The sequence below is a fragment of the Malaclemys terrapin genome, chromosome 1 (genome assembly GCF_027887155.1).
Source record: "Malaclemys terrapin pileata isolate rMalTer1 chromosome 1, rMalTer1.hap1, whole genome shotgun sequence".
NCBI lineage: Eukaryota > Metazoa > Chordata > Testudines > Emydidae > Malaclemys > Malaclemys terrapin.
In genome coordinates this window covers 205049768-205067424 of record NC_071505.1, presented here as the reverse complement: position 1 = coordinate 205067424, position 17657 = coordinate 205049768, and the positions used below count along the sequence as shown (strand labels likewise).

Here is a 17657-nt window from a genome sequence, read left to right as displayed (position 1 = left end):
TGACAGCATCAAATTTACCCATTTGATTACCCAATCATAAGAGCACCTTACATGTTGAAATTTTCTGCAGTCCCAGAAGTTTTCAACCAGTCTATCCATCTGTGCCACAGGAATGCTAGTTGGTTTACTCTCACATAAGTCTTTTTGGGGTAAAGGGAGGACCCTGCTTCACTTTTAAATTGATGAATCTTTTCCTCCCTTAGTGTTGTTCAACTTTAGGGGTAGACTGTACATGTGCTCAGAAAAAGAAAACAAACAGGGTTTTCAGCTGAATGAAAAATTAAAGGCTTTCAGAACCTCTACAGAAGACAACAGGTAAAACAGAGTCTCAGACTCTGGGGAAAGTTTTGAGTCGATAAGAAGGCCACATGGCTAGGAAAGAGTTTGAATCTGTGGTCAAAATGTGGATGAACCTTCCTGTGAACATGGGCTGAGATTTACGTCCTTAATGAAACTGAAAACAGATTGGATTTTGTTCCCAGCATTTCACACAGTTCTAGGAGAAAATTATATTTTGAAGAACATTGCTGAGAGATTGTATAGGTGTCCAAGCTATTAAAAGCTCAATGCTTACCCACAGTTACTACAGAAATGCATCTGTCATATCACAAAAAGAACAGGAGTACTTGTTGCACCTTAGAGACTAACAAATTTATTAGAGCATAAGCTTTCGTGGACTACAGCCCACTTCTTCGGATGCATATAGAATGGAACATATATTGAGGAGATATATATACACACATACAGAGAGCATGAACAGGTGGGAGTTGTCTTACCAACTCTGAGAGGCCAATTAAGTAAGAGAAAAAAAAAATTTTGAAGTGATAATCAAGATAGCCCAGTACAGACAGTTTGATAAGAAGTGTGAGAATACTTACAAGGAGAGATAGATTCAATGTTTGTAATGGCTCAGCCATTCCCAGTCCTTATTTAATCCTGAGTTGATTGTGTCTAGTTTGCATATCAATTCCAGCTCAGCAGTCTCTCGTTGGAGTCTGTTTTTGAAGTTTTTCTGTGTTGTAATATAGCCACCCGCAGGTCTGTCATTGAATGACCAGACAGGTTAAAGGACTGGGAATGGCTGAGCCATTACAAACATTGAATCTATCTCCCCTTATAAGTATTCTCACACTTCTTATCAAACTTGTCTGTACTGGGCTATCTTGATTATCACTTCAAAAGTTTTTTTTTCTCTTACTTAATTGGCCTCTCAGAGTTGGTAACACAACTCCCACCTGTTTATGCTCTCTGTATGTGTGTATATATATCTCCTCAATATATGTTCCATTCTATATGCATCTGAAGAAGTGGGCTGTAGTCCACGAAAGCTTATGCTCTAATAAATTTATTAGTCTCTAAGGTGCCACAAGTCCTCCTGTTCTTTTTGCGGATACAGACTAACACGGCTGTTACTCTGAAACCTGTCATATCACAGTACTTTCCATTCCAACTAAAGGAACGACTGTGATATTTCAGATATCATTGTAACTCAGAGGAAAACTGATTTTTCTTTTTAAATCTAATAGTTAATTTTGTGTTCCTAATCTCTTAGTTAATTTGTAAGGTCTAATAGTGTTGCATTATGCAAACAAGGGTTGTGCAGGCTTCTCCCCACAGCTTTGCCAATACACCTGCATCCTGACCTGAAACACTTCTGCTATTCTACTTCTGGGTCTATTCACCTAATTGGAGATTCACCCATTTATACCAGCAGAGAATTTTACCTGACTTTTTTTAATCAGCTTATTTACAGCTTTCCTTAAGAGTCTTCAATAATTAGGCTATAAAACAGAAAACATTCCAACTACATGACACTAATATTGTCTTTGTTAATAAAAGAATCAGAGACTTCATTTCTTTGTTCCCATGCTCCCCCATCCCCACCTTTCAGAAATGAACTTTGTTTACAAAGGAAATTCAGTGGGGACCATTTGAAAATAAATCGTTTTTTTATTGAAAGAGATAACAAACGCGATCAAGAGAAATATCAAAGTGTATGTGTGGAGGGCAGAATCCTGTAGCTTTCTACAAAGCTTTTCTATATATCATCAGTACTGTGCTAGCCAGGTCAAAAGGGTAATAGGTCTCAGTGCAGAAATTTTCTCATAAAAAGATGGTACTTGGTTGTGTCCAATAAGGAAATCTTTCTTTTTTTCCCCCCCCCCACAGCAGCCCACGACCTTCACAAGAAAATGCTCCAATATGAACCAGCTGCTTTGATAACAGAATACAAGCCTCCTAGGATTACGGCAGTGCTTTCTGGGAAAGAAAACTGTTGCCTTGTTCAGAATCCAATCAAAACTTGAATGTACTGAGTAAAAAATAAACCAAGGTCATCATTATTCCCTCTCATTGTGATTTGGCTTTCCTTCAAACTGCATACTCTGTATATTTGAAATAGCAGCAACGCCTCCATTAACTGAGATTTCCAACATTTTAATCAAAGTATCTTTCAGAATAAAAGGTCGAAATGTCAAAATTCCAATAACCCTTAAAGTCTTTCAATTACCTAAACTGTCTGAAAGCTGAAGAGTCTCTTACATGGATAATGTTGTTAAACTCCCAAACACACACCAAAACAACTATCTTAGAATTTGGCACATAACTATGCAACCAGACAGTAAGGCACCTGAGTGGTTTACTGTGTATTCAAGGTCAAATGTGAAATCAGTCATTGTTTTTCCCCCCACAAATAATAATATTTTTTACATTTAGTAAACTAAAGCCTGACAAACCAATCTGGGGGGTGGGATGACATAACATCTCTGCTTATTAAAGGCAAAGGTTTTCTTCCCCCTCCCCTCCTCTTTTTAGGTTTTTATATTAGGAATATCAAGTATTGTCTTTGCTGTTTTTAGTAGATTACTATTGGAGGGCTAGAGGATTGGAATGAGATCTTTCTCATCTCTCAGCTGGAAGAGTACAGTGTTTTACTTATTAGTAAAGGGATCTTTTCTCCCAATTGTTTGTCAGAACTTGGAGTAAAATAGCTAAGACAGACAAACATACAAAGTTTTGAATTGCCTTCTCATCTCACTCATGCAATCTTTTTGTTTCATGTGGTTCATTGTCCCACTAGTTCTCCAGTCATCCATACAGCCTTTCAACAAAAGCAGGGTGGGCAAGACTTCATGTATCAAGAACAAGGTGGACTCTTATGTACAGCAGAGCTTTGAAATATATAAGCATGGAGTTATTTTTTTCTCCCCCCCCCATTTTGATAAAAAAAAAAATCAAAATCAAACACAAACTAGCCCAACCCCTCTCCACCTCCCCCCACCCCCACAACCTTATAGTAAAACTGTTCAGCTTGCATATTTTTTGTAACATGTTCTGCCATGAAAGTTATATGGCCATATCCTCTGCTGTCAATGAAATTAGGCTGATTTACATCAGTTGAGGATGAGACCCTTTAAAAGCAAAAACTAAAAAAGGTTCATTTAAGCAATCAAAGTTAAGCTTGCACGTCCAACCTTAATTCTGTCTTCTTGTGCATTTGCATTATATGATACAATAACGTATACTGTTTATCAAATAATATCCATTTTTTCCTACAACAGTAGATACACATATGTAGCATCTTGCATTACTATTTGAAATAATATGTTCTTCCCTCAGGCAGAAATGGCTGGACACAAGTGATATATATGAGCTGTAGAGAGACTTACTACTTCTGTAGCAAATAATCGGAAATAGACGGGACTGAAAAATATCCCAAATTTTGTAATCATAATGCTCTAAAAGTTATTCAATATATTAAAATGGCTCTTCTATCAAAGCAAGAGAGATTATGATTAACTCCTCCTTCAACGCCAGCACTTTCCTTCCAAATATGTGGTTAAGAACTTTGTTATTTGTTACACATGTGGCAAGTAACTTGGAACACTGGGCTTTAAAGGACTTGAAACTAATACTTGAAGACAGAATGAAAACCATAAGTATTTCCCCATCTCCTCTGTTCCATGTATTTTTCCTCGAAGGTTAATGAATATGTTCTCTAATATAGCCCAGCTGGCAAGCAGTTATTAAACACCACAGTCTGCTAACCTTTTCTTTTTCCTCTCCACTAAGCACACACTTCAGTAAGGTAAGGTTGCTTAAAATTCTTGGTACTGTTCTGCTTACTCTAACATTGATACAGCATTACCACAAGTGGATTCTTCTTAATATAATGATATGAAGTTATGCTAAATTTACTGAGAAGTCTTTTTCAGTGGTTAACTACAACACAGCACAGCGGTTATCCTTCTAAATGATGATTAGGCTTTGGGGTGCCATTTAATTGAAAAAGCACTGTAAAAAAAAAAACGCAACCAGTCAGCCTTGGTTTGCAATTCATTTATTGGTAGAATTCAAGCTGAGTTTGTTTATCTGGTAATCATTGATAACAAATGTACAAACCTAATCCTGCTCCCAGTGACAACCATTTATACATGCGTAGTCTCTTTGGATAATTTCGAATCTCAAACAATTTCACTCTTGATATTAATGCTGTTGGCCTAGGGTTAATCTCCTTTATAAATATTGTACCTTTACAATTCTACCTCATGAAATAATCCTACATATTTGACTCAATCAGTAATGTAATCAGACCTTGACACCAAAAATAATGGGCCAGATTCTCAGCCCCATCAGTTTCATTCACTTTTGTGCTGCCTGAGCTCCATTCACCTACAGTAATCCTCAGCAGGCTAATGGTCCTTAAGGAACCACAGGCTGTTATAAATTAGAATAGCCCCTACCTTTCTCCAATTTACATAGAAACCAGGGCATCTTAAGAATCGGGGAACTATTATTTGTTTAGGGCAAAATCCTGAGCCTGGCCCAAAACCTGAGTTTCTGGCTCAGGTGATTGGCAGATGTACAGGACAACTGGGGAGGCATTCTTCCCCACAGGCTGTGGAGTGCCTGCACAGCTGCATGGGTGAGGAGAATGGGCAGAGGAGTGAGTGAATGAGAGAAAGAGGGGATCCTCTGTTCTTTCCTCAAGCCCAATATACCCTGCTCTGACCTGCCGCCTACCACACCAAATCCCCTTTTGTACACTAATTCCTCTGCAAGGGTAGCCCCTTGTGACCATAAAGGAAAGGGCAGGATTTGCTCCTTATTACACGTGTAAAAGATCAAATATTGTACTGAATCTAATATTGTAATGAATTCTATGTTTGGTTATACTTGTCCAAATCCATGAAGCGAAGAAAGTTTCATGGATGTAACTGTAGGCAAAAACTGGCCCCACTGCTTTCAATGTGATTGCATGTGTATAACTGAGAAAAGAATTGGGTCTGTTCTGGTATAAAAAGATATATAGTGGTTGATATTAATGTCCCTGAGAGACAGAAGATTCTAAGATGAAGGTTAGAGTAATCTAAGCTTTTTTTTTTTTAAATGAAGTCTGTTATACCTGATTTTTTTTCCATCACTTTGTTATTATTTATAGATCACTGACAGAGTGCTTAACACTGTACAGATATATAAGGAGAGACAGTCCCCGTCCCAAGGAGGTTTCAATATAGTTCAAACACAGACAAAACAACCAGAGAATACCCAAGGTGACAGTAACAAGCTCAAGGTGGGGAAGGAATACTGGAGACTTTGCAAAGGTCACTCTTGAAAGATTTCATAGAAGGGTGCCTAAAGGAGGGATCTCAGGAGGAAGACAGAAGCCATCTGGTGCAGGAGAAGGGAGAGAGAGCTCCAAATGGAAAGAGGAGAAAATAGAAGAGTAAGAAAGGTGGGATAAGGGAGGAGCTTTTTAAAAAGAGAAAGGAGAGAGGGAAAATAGAAAGAAGAGAGCAAAGCTATGGGCAAGTTTGTTACAGCACTGAGAGTGAGGACAAAAAGCTTGCTACCTGATGTAGAAAGAGAGGGGACACCAGTGAAGGGATTCAAAGACACGAATGATCAGTTCAGAGCAATGGAAGAGGATAACAAATTTAGGAACTTTATGTTGGACACACTTTGTAACAACTGTAATATACTGTGGACGTCCTTTCTTTTTACTTTAATATAACAAAAAAGGGGCCTCAACAAAATCCTAAAAAGAAGACAAAGTTAAGAAAAAAGTCTAGCCCTGTTAAAGGAGAAAATACAAAGTGACAGGACCACAGAGACATGGTACTTTAAATGTCTCCAGTTCTCAGCAGATATCACACAGCAGTGTTTTCTGAGGCTACCAGTTTATCCTTGTACGTAGTAGAGAAGATACCCGGGCAGCTATGTGGCACAAGTAAGCATATGACTTTTTAAATGGCCTCTGCCATGAATGCGCCATCTGATAAAAAAACTCCAATCTCTTATTCATATTTTCTCAAAAGTGGCACAACCTCCAGATTTGTGTCTCTTTAATTTACTGCATTCTCGGGCTGGAATTGTACCTCCATATCCACAGAGAGGAGACCAGCCACACAGATCTCCCTCTCCTGCTAATCAGTGGGTCCGTATTGTGGAGTTGATAGAAACTCAGCAGCCTGGGGAGGGGAGTGCATGGGATACGGGGGGGGGAGGGATGTACATTGTCCCCGTTCCTCCCCAACAGAGCTTAGACAGAAAAAATAACAGTGTGTGGAGTTGTATTATCTCTTCCACACAGCTGTCTCCATGCAGCCCTGCCACCTTGATGGGATAATTGGGGGTGAATTCCACAAGGGGCTCCCCACAGAGATACCCCCCAAGAATACCATTCTATATGTTGTTTCATGGAGGAGCAATCTGCCCCATATCTGATGTACAGACATTGGCAAAGGCAATTATTATTTTATTTCTAATCGAGTTCCCTGAATGCATTTAGGTGCTTTACACATAAATAGAGGAAACAAAGTTTCTGTCCTCAGGATCTTACAATCCAGTCCAGCCCCTGCCAGTGCAGGATTTTCCCTACAGCACTCAATGTAATACTGGATCTACCCTTGTCCAAACATCTCAAAAGACACAGCTATCTATTTAAAGCCAAGAATGTTATTTATTGCACAAGAAGCAGAACCAGATTTAGCCTTAAACAAAAGCAGCGCACACAAAAAAACCCTCACTTGTCATAAATGTCAAAAATGGAATTGAGTTTTAAGCTCTCTTTCCTGTCAAACGTGATAAAAGCCTAACACTATATTTGAGAAACTTCATCAGACTTAAGTGAGAAACAACTGTATGGTTCAGCATATGCAATGCAAAAAAAACACATCAGCATGTATTTCTCTGGAATCAGCGCTCTGGTAATGGTTCAAGCGTGGGTCTGAGATGAGTGCAGGGCTCAGAAGATATCCCACAAAGTAGGAGTCAGAACTGCAGAATAGGTCTGACCAGATTTCTAACCATGGCACTTGATTTATTTCTTTTACATTCTGTTTTTTCCCCCTTTAAACCACCTTTCATCCTTTTTAATTTCCTCTTTTTGTTCAAGTGAAAGGACAGCCTTTAAAGGAATAAACAAACCCAACAGAAAATGTGCTAGTTCTCTGCTCCCACTGGAAAAAAGCAGAGTGGAGCTCAGCTGCTGCTCACTTTGAGTAAAGCTGGCACCTCCACCCCCTCATTTAGTTGCTACCAGCTACTTTAATAATAATGAGAGGGGATCTCACACTGCATATGTTAATTTAGGGCAGTGAAACAGCTTATGCCATTAAAGTTCAAAGCAACTGATTAATTCTTTGATGTGGTGCCAGATTATTAAAACAATAATGAAAAAGCTTCTTTTTTTCTGATACTGGTCTGTTTCCTTCAAAAAATCTTATTAAGTAGTGAAACTCTGGAAAGAAATGTATTTTCTTTATTTCTATGAGAGCGGTACTGAATTTATGGAATACGTCTTTAAATATAAAGGGTTTGTATTTATTTTTTTTTATTTTTGACAAAAAAAGTTAAACTGACAAGACACTACTCCTTTTTTCCCATTAGTCTGCTTTTTCATAGTTGGAAAGTAAACATTGAAAAATGCATGCTGTTAGCAGGCTGTGCAGTATTATCAGATTACGTCAAAGTGAGTATAGTGAAAAAGTATTTCAGTCTGTTCATACTTACAACAATCTTCCACTTCCTCATACCAAAGCATGTGAGCAGAAGTGAAATCTCAAGGCAAAAACAACAACAAAATATTTCTTGGCAAAGTATGTTTCAACTTTACTGCTCCAATAATTTTTGCAGAGTTTTGCTTGTGTCTGGATAATGATGATTATGTCCCAAGAAGCCACACCAACTTAAAAAAAAAAAAACACTTCTTCAGTATACTCTTTAGTTTTGGTGTAAAAATAACTGCTTCTAAGATCTGGAGCCTGTAAGGGGGAAAATGAGCGATCCTGACTTCCAGTGAGCCGACATAGTAACTAATGCCAGAGTTCTGTGGAGGCCCCGAGATGTTTCAAATTCCAGGACCTGCGCAGAAGCAAATAACTATGCTTCCCTCAAAACAAGTTGGTTTCCCATAATAGGGCAGTGTATGAACTCTACATATAAGGCTCTGCTTCTAGGATGGCAAGTGTAATGGATATAAATGATGTCTAACAGCTTTCCAAGTAACATCCACAGCAGCACAGTACAGCAGATACAGTCCTGCTCTCCATTCAACTACAATACATGCCCTGTAGAATAGATTTTGTTTCAGCAATAAACACACCCCAGATTGGAAGGTTTTGTAGGTTACATAATTTTCCTCTCTATTTGGGGGATGATTAGAAATTCTGGTTTATCGGTGTCTAATCTCATATTCAGCTTATATTTTGGGTACTTTAGGGTCTCCTACAAAAGGTGTTTTCATAAGTATTTTTGAATTGCATCAATTTGAGCAGAAATTGTGGTTTTATGTAGAAACTATTTGTTTTTTAAAGAATTCTCTGAGTTTGCATGTAACCTTCCTATGCATAAAAATAAAAAGCCAAATGCCACTCAGTCTCTTGTTATACACAACCAAAATATGACCCATAAAGGGCACAAACAGGAAATTATATGGACCGTAACTCACAGAACAGCATTAACAGGTCATGAATTCCATTGTAAATCCATTCACAGGAACCTGGTCATTTTCTGCTTTTGTTTCAGAGTTTATTTTTTAGAATCTATTCTGGAAAAAATGCAATAGGTATTTTATTGTTTGATTTAGTTTAAGCTGAAGACTGGAGTGTGAAGTTATGATGAATACAAAAGCATGAATAAATTTCTGGATTATCAATCCAAAATTACACACAGACAAAGAAGATAATAAATCCTTAAGAAACTTTGTTTTCAAAACTAAGACACATCCAACCTTTACAACAACTGGCATTTTCTGCTCTGATAGCTACATGAATGCCCAGAAGAGCCTGGATGTACAGGACATGTAAACAGACTCCAAAGGATTAATTTGCAACTCACAGGAACCAAAAGTCATGAACTGATGTTGAAAATAATCTGAAGCAGAGCACCAGTGACAGCAGCAGCAATTTGAGGATTTGGCAGGGAAGAAGGTTGAGGAAACTAGAGCCGTAAATCAAGGAATTGCTTTTTTAATACAAAACATCTCCTTTAAAATGTTAAAAAGGTTTTCACTTGATAACATGCCTTTACCAGTAACAAAGGGCATGTCTACACTAATGAGCTACATGGATGCATCTGCACCACTGTAGTGCGATTGGTGAAGACGTGCTATGCTGACCCTAGAGCATTCTCCAATTGGCATAATTACACTACCTCCGTGAGAGGCGGAAGCTATGTCAGCGGGAGATGTTCTCCCGCTGACATAGCATGGTGTGGACAGCGCTTTAAGTTGATGGAACTTATGCCACTGAGGGGGGTGTCGTTTTCACAACCCAAGTGCTGTAAGTTATATCGACTTAAGTGATCGTGTAGACCAGCCCTAAATCTAACTTCCTGGCAAACAATTACTTTAATTACGATTTCCCTTTCAGACACTGAGCCTCTGGGCTGCTTTAAAATGCAGGCTTTTTTTAATCATGAAGTTGTACTTTGGTGGAAAAATATGTTTTTGAGTGGAAAAAAATCATGGGCCAGACGGAATAATTTCTTTGACAGGGCAGGTCCCCAAATAAAAAAACAATATTCTATGTAGTACCAACTGTGTAGTAGTAATCAGCACAGAGCAGTGATCTTCTCAAACATTGTAATTTACTATAATATTCAAAGTAAAAAAAGCACATAATTCAGATTTGAAGTAAAGTAATACATGCAGTATCACTTGTCCGGTTAATAAATGCCTCAAAAAATAATTAATAGGTAGCCTACAAAGTGGAACTGATTTAAAACCCTTTGTGACTTCTTATAACACCAGTGACCCATTTGCTTGACAATAGATGTCATCACAAGGCAAAATGATGATAGTATAAGCCTAATACATATGAAGTTTGGATTATAACTTCAGAAAACTATTCAATCTGTATTAAAAAGTTGTCAACGATGAATGAAAAATATTGGGAACCCAAGTCTGTTGCTCCATTCAACTATCAGGCTCATAAACAAGCCTTTTCAGTGTTCTTGTTAATATTTGCAAATCTATCGTATTGATCTGTGTGGGAAGAGGCGGTTAGAATTCTAGGATCACGGCACCAAAGTGAAAAGAGGAAAACTGGGATGTGAATCTTTGAAGCACTAATGTGGAGCATGTGAGCTCTCATTTGCTTTGGTTTTATATTAGCTAGCTCGTATTCTTTCTATTTTTCACTTCTTGTTATGACAGACTTAGCTGTGTTTTAGCAACAGAAGAACAACAGTTCTTCCATATCCTTATCGCAGCAAAAGTAAATAAGGGATCTTTTCATTTTATTACAAGACTAACAAAACCATTCTGAGCATGGAACCACAAAAGCAGAACAATATGTTTACTTAGTTTCCCAAACCTGTATATTTTTATATTAAAAAAGAAATACACTGTAGAAATTGCAATATTGGTACAGAGCGCTGATTTTTATATTCCAGCACCCCAATTTGGTCTGTGCTTCATGCAGTGGAAAAAGAAAAAAAAAAGCTTTTAGGCCAAAATCCTTCTGTCAGCACCTTGCCAGCCTCAGCAGCTGGGCTAGGCACTGGGCAGATGCAGGAGACTATTTCCCTACCTGCCCCTCCTCCTTCAGAGGCTACAGGGAGGCTGTGGAGCTTCTTCAGCTGTGTCAGCCTATTTATTCGAACAGCTGTGCGTGCCCTTTGCACACCCCTCACATGAGCCACAGAACTAGAGGATCCAGGCAGTATGGATCGTCTGACTTAGCCCCCAAAACCCTCCGCACTACAACAGACAGAACTGCCCCAAACCCTATCTCCAGAGGCAAACCCGCATCAGTTCCTTCAACAGGGGACACATTATGATCCTTGAAACAGGGGCAGATTTGTTCCATTATTATTAACATCATCTAAACTGTGAGTTTATGCTCCTTACATTCAGTTCTCATGTAGGGTCATTTTGCATGTTAAGTGTCCTAGCTGATGGTGTCAACTTAAATCCAGCTGTCTGTCTTGAAAGAGATTGGGCCTGTATTTTGTGATTATTATTAAATTATGGTAGTGTTGCAGATGCCCAATCCGGATTGAGGCCCCTTCACTCTTCACTTTATTCTACTCTATGTCAAATATGAATGATTGACAGGTTAACATACTGTACATGTCCATCCATCTTTAACACAGTTAATTGTATGTTGGAGGCAGTGCTGTCCAATAGGTAGAGTAACACATTAGGAATCAGGAGATGCAGATTCTGTTCCAAATACTGGCAATGAGCCACCATGTGAACCCTGGGCTTTGTTCTCCCAACTTGAAAATAGGGATAATAATGCTTACCCACTTTTGTACAGTGTTTTGAGATCTATGGAAAAAGGGAATATATATAAGTGCTGCATAGTGGCATGATTAATTATTATTTAAGATATGCAATTGAAACCACTTTGAGTACTGGATTGTTTGAGGACCTCTCTTTTAATTACATTGTCTTCTCTTAAACTCCCTCTGGAAGACAATTGTTGAAAGTGTTAGTTACAGTGGCAAGAGATTGTCACATTAAATCTGTGAAGACCTGGTTATTATGATGGCAAATTATGATGAGAAAATTCTGTTAGTTCAAGTCTAATGAGACATTATTGCACATGCCAGGATGAATGCTAAATTATTTCTGTGCAGGTCTATACAGAGGTTAATACATTAAGATGATGGCAAAATGAGGTTAACACAAGTCTGCAGAGTTGACATTACAAATGTCAAGATGATTGCAAAATGATGTTGCTGCCAGGGTACCATAATTAAAAAAGAGGAAACTAAACATACAAAAGTGTGTTCAGGGAATGTTAAAAGTAAAAGTAAAGCCACATAAAACATGAACATTTAAAAGGAAAGAAAATCTTAGTTAGGGCCAAATAAGGCACTGGTTATCATTGAAGCCCATGCTAGGTTCCTATTATAATGATCAGCATTGACCAATAAAGGCACAAAACCAGCATGGGGACAGAAATAAATGGACTGTATGCAAGTTATGATTAATAGTGCCACTAGGAAAATCTTTCCATTAATAATGGCTATTTGACTGAGTAAAAATATATAGCACTATTGCAAACTACAATATTATAATCTATGTGTAACAAATCTATGTGTAATCTATAATTCTTGTCACAAAAGGGCTCTATACTTGGTTGTCCTGTGGTAGAATCTGCTTGCTTTGGATGTTTACATATAAAATTTAATTATATTAATATTCTTCTTATAGACTATGTGTAATATGAACGTTAAAAATATCCCTGCATTAGACTAAATGGAAACAGTGGCTGGGTAAGATCACAGGATGGTGCCAGTTTGTCATACATACTGATGTGAAGTCTTACTCCCTGATTACAACATTGGGATAAAAATTTGCAGGCATATTTTCTATCTTCAATGCTTAATTAGAAATCCTAATGGCCTATAATGAGCAGTAGCTGAACAACTGAAAAGGAAACTTCTTCTAGCAATTATTATCTTTCCTCTTTCCTATCACTGCTTTTTAGTTACTCCCATACATGATATACAACTGATTTCCAGTTTGGTTAACTGGTTATCATGTGTCCTTTGGAAAGATTGATGTGTATATACTATTTCCCATAAAATAACAGTGGGTATTAAATCATCTTTTTGTGGCTGCTACATATCTGATATTCAATTTCCTGTCAATTACATTGTTGAACGAAAAGTATTTTTGGTTAAAGCAATATATCTTTTCAAATAGTGTAGGTAGTATCTGACCTTTAAGTTCAAAGCATAAATGATTTCCCTCCATCTAGTACAGAGAGGAAAATGAAAAATTCACTCTTGTTGTGAGTTTATTATTCTTTATTGACAAATTGTTTATATTGTTGAAAATACAGAAAGGCAAACACTTGTTTAAAAAAAAATAAAAAGGTTATTTGCCTTGGAGGTGGGATATTATGCAAAAAAAAGGATACCAATCCCAGGAAAAAAGGCTATCATTACAGGGTTTTGTTTTCTTTAGCCAGGTGGCTATTTATCTTAATAAAGATTCTACATCACAATTTTTCAAGGCTATGTCAGATTTCATTCCATGTTATAGTACAGTGGCTGGAGTAGTTTTTGGAATGTAAGGAGTAGTGGTGTGGGAGATGGATAAGTGGTCAGAGTATAGGTGAAGTGATCAGAGTTGCAAGATAAACAATCAGGGTCAGATTTTCAGTTGATCACATGAATCTGAAATTTATCAGAAAGTTATCACCACTGCATGAGTTGCATAGCTACAGAGCCAGCCTTACAGGTGTGTGATGTGGGCGACTGACCAGCGCGCTGTGGCCGGGAGGTTGTGGAGAATTGTGGTCAAGAGGCCGCAGAAGGGCTGTGCCCACATGCGTGCTCGCACGTCCTCTCTCTGTCCTTCTGACAGCATGACACCTGCTACTGCTCTGCCGAGTGGGCAGCTGCCTGCTGCACGGGGAGCAGTACTTAAAGGGCAACAAAGGAAGTTCACACAGGGGGCTATTTATCCTAAGGCTGGCCCCACCATAGCTAGTACCACACACACACATACACCCACACTCTCCCTCCTCAAATGCAGAAATTTTACAGAGGATCTTGAAATTCCTAAGACCAGGTACTCAACTGGTATACATCTGTAGCACCATGAAGTCATTGGAGCTATGCCAATTTATACTAGCTCAGAATCTGACCTGCAACGCTGAAAAGAAAAACACTTCGCGCATAATATATGAGAAGAACCGCACACTGGGTCATCCCACTTTCAAGTAATTTTACCTGATTCAACACATTTCAGTGTAGATCTGTTTTTTGATGTTGACATTATATAGTAGTTAAATTAATTGATTGGTTTTCAATTCTGGGAACTTGGAGACTCAAAAAGAGAACACAGTTCCTGCTAAGATGAAAAGGAAGAGGAGAAATAACAGGAAGATGAGTGAGAACATGACTGACGTTTGAAAAAGAAAAGAAAGAATAAACTTCTAGAACCCTGTTTTCTGCTGACTTTTAAAAGTTTTTTTTTTTTTTAGGTTTTAATTCTCCTTACTAAAAAGTTAATAATATCAAGAAATTGGAGCCTAGTTATTTTTAGAATGCAGAGGACACTGGACTGAATCTTCTGAGATTATTTAACACCACATGTTCTCTTAAGAATTAATTAAAACAAAATTTAACATTTTAAATCATTTGATTTCCTCTTTGCCCCTTTAATTGCAGGCTTTTGTTTTGATTTTTGAGTGCGAGTTGCTGAGATGGTAAGTACATGAATGATTATGTGATTAGATGAGAGCGTTGACACAGGTCCAAAGGGATTGTGTGCTAAGTGAAAACAACTGATTTCTCTAGCAATATTTCATGTAAGTGTTAGATGCATAATTTAAGGCAGTACTGGGATGTCTTAATGTAATACACATAGTAGTAGGAGTATGGAAAATGGAAGTAATTGGCACAGTTTTGCAAGTTAGTTCCCTTTCCACGAGGCCTTAGCTCCCACATTCTTATCAGCAAAATGCTCCCCCAAAAGAGACCACATTTTTATACAGCCAATTATTGATTAGGCATGTTACGGAGGAGAAAACCTGTGTATTACACATATGAAAAGCTAAGGAAGTAGATTGACTGGAGTTCTGTTTTGGAACTTTCTAATATATTTAACTCATGAGAATATAAAAAACATATATGGGTCTGTAAAGTGGAAAAACAGTAGCTCAAGGCACTAGTCTCAGGACTCCCACAGGCACTTCTGGTAAGAGTAATTTTACTAAATCAAATGTTTTTTTCCCTTCCCAAAGGAACATTGTTGGTTCTACAAGAGGCCAAGCTTGGAACAATGAAGTATTTCTCATGGGGATATAGATAAATATTTTTTTCAGCTCTACAACAAACTGAAAAAGTATACTAAATGTACACAGTTTTGAAATTTTACTGTGCTAATATGTCTTCCAGTACTCTAGCCCTGAATCAATGTCCATTAAACTCAACAGATAAGTTCGCAATGATTTCAATGCCCATTGAACCAGATATTTTTTCTGCTCATTTTATGGGGCATTCCAGTTGACAAAGATCATAAATTAGTTCCCAAAAAGTGTAGATTGTCCTAATCTCCTAATAAGAGGATGAAGGCACTCGGCATCTCCAATTCTGGTCTCATCTAAATACTGTAATAACAGAGACAGATAACAGAGACATGTAATTAATATTGCACTGCACTAGGAAATTAAACATTATCTCTGCATAGGTTTTGTATTCTCACACTTAATACAGCCTGTAATATACCATTACTTAGGCCTTCTATGTTTAAAATAATATTTTACAAGGATATATTAGATTCCTTTAACAGAGAATAGCTGTGCTAACATATAGGGATTAGAAAAAAGATGATTTGTGAGCAGGGACGGATTAACTCTTCTGGGGCCCAGGGCTACTAGATTTTGTGGGCCCCCTGTATACAAGTATTTTTCCTAATTTAAAACAAAATGATCACAATTATGGCATTGAGGCTATTAATGGTATACTAAATTTGTCTTTTAATTAACATAAAGCCATTCTGTGGTTACATGTCAGTCTTAAAACATGTAGAATATAGTCAAGTAAATTCAAAATAGCCAACTTCTTACCTTAGAACAGCTATTATATTAGTTTCTTTCTGTGAGGGAGTTTGGGTGCTGGAGGGGGCTCCAGGCTGGGGCAGAGTGTTGGGGTGAAGGCTCTGGGAGGGAGTTTGGATGCAGGAGGGGGATTCTGACCTGGGGCAAGGAGTTGGGGTGCAGGAGGGGGTGCGAGGTGCAGGCTGCAGCCGGGAGGCACTTACCACAGGTGGTTCCTGGCCGGCGGCGCAGCAAGGCTCAGCCAGGCTACCTGCCTGCCTGCCATAGACCCATACCGCTCCCAGAAGCGGCCAGCTGCTGGCACACCTCTGCGCACCCCTAGGGAGAGGGGGACAGCATGTCTCCGTGTGCTGCCTGCACCCGCAAGCGCTGCCCCTGAAGCTCCCATTGGTTGGGGATGGTCCTGGGGACGAGGGCAGCGTGCGGAGCTGCCTCCCCCACCAGGGGCTGCAGAGATATGCCAGCAAACAGCCATTTCTAGGAGCGGCGTGGGGCCATGGCATGCAGGCAGCCTGCCTGATCCCTGCTGCACTGGGGCCAGCCCCTGCCTTAATCCGGCCCTGTTTGTAAATAAATAAGGCAACAAGAACATAAAACCTACAAAGTATACAATATCAAAAAACTGGAGGAAGAGATAGGGTCCAGAAGTCTCCTACACTAGAAAAGCTAAAAGCTAAACTACACCATTTGTAGTTACCAATGCATCTGAATGTAACAACATTTATGTGTTTTATTATAACAATGTTTCTATGACTAGAATTAAGGATCTTGCAGCATTTCCATTACAGATCCTATTTTTAAAGCTCTATAATTTGGGTGTAAAAAAATTGCTCACAGCTGAAACTTGGCATTCAAGGTCTAAGTGCTTAAACAAGTTGTAATTCCAATTTTGAGGAGGGAAAATAATTATGTCACTTTTAAAGACTGAGTGTAAAAATAAATAAATAAATGGTTCTTTACTGGTGTGGGAGTTTTTTTCTGAAAGCATACCTCAGCTTCAATTTCATAAATTGAATTTGTCAAGCCACAATGTGATTTAATCTCTTGTGATATTTTGAGCAAGAAATAATTGTCCTCAAAAATGGTGCTACCCATATGGAATACATTTGTTAAACAATAAATGTCAAAGGCACTTCTAGCATGTGGACTTATTGGTAAGTTTGCTATGGCAACTAAAACATCAGAATACTGGTTGACCAAGTTAATATATCAGCTAAAAAGTGTTTACAAGAAAAATGGTCACAAAATAGTCCTTGAATTCCTTGTAGGTGCACATCAACTAAAAGTTTCAAAACTGGCATACATACCAAATTTATATTTGCCAATCAAATTGCAACCGCTCAAAAGGAGTCATATATATCATGAAACCAATACAGTATGTATAACAAAGTATAGAGAACAAACACAGAAAAATGTAATATGAGCCAAGACATACAAACATATACACAATATGTATAAACAATAACAGAACTTTAACTACAGGTTTGCTATCACTCCACCATATGTTTATATGCAAGAGAGAGGAGATATAACATAGATATAATCATACATTATAGGCACATACACTAGACAAAGAGATCTTTCCATACAAATTTTAGGTATTACTGAAACTACTCAGTTTAGCTGTTT

The 17657-nt window shown here is 38.2% G+C and overlaps 1 protein-coding gene across 9 annotated transcripts in view; it reads right to left on the bottom strand.

The window, feature by feature from the left end:
• Window positions 1-17657, bottom strand: part of DMD (dystrophin) — a 2004766-nt gene that overhangs the window by 1754453 nt on the left and 232656 nt on the right. Inside the window, exon 1 of one of the 9 annotated variants that reach the window (XM_054005911.1) lies at window positions 8014-8304. The exons of the other annotated variants lie outside the window; for them this stretch is intronic. Within the exon in view, the coding sequence (XP_053861886.1) occupies window positions 8014-8044 (31 nt within the window). The 5' untranslated portion in view covers window positions 8045-8304. Of the gene's footprint in view, window positions 1-8013; window positions 8305-17657 lie in introns of those variants that run through there. 9 annotated transcript variants of the gene reach the window in all.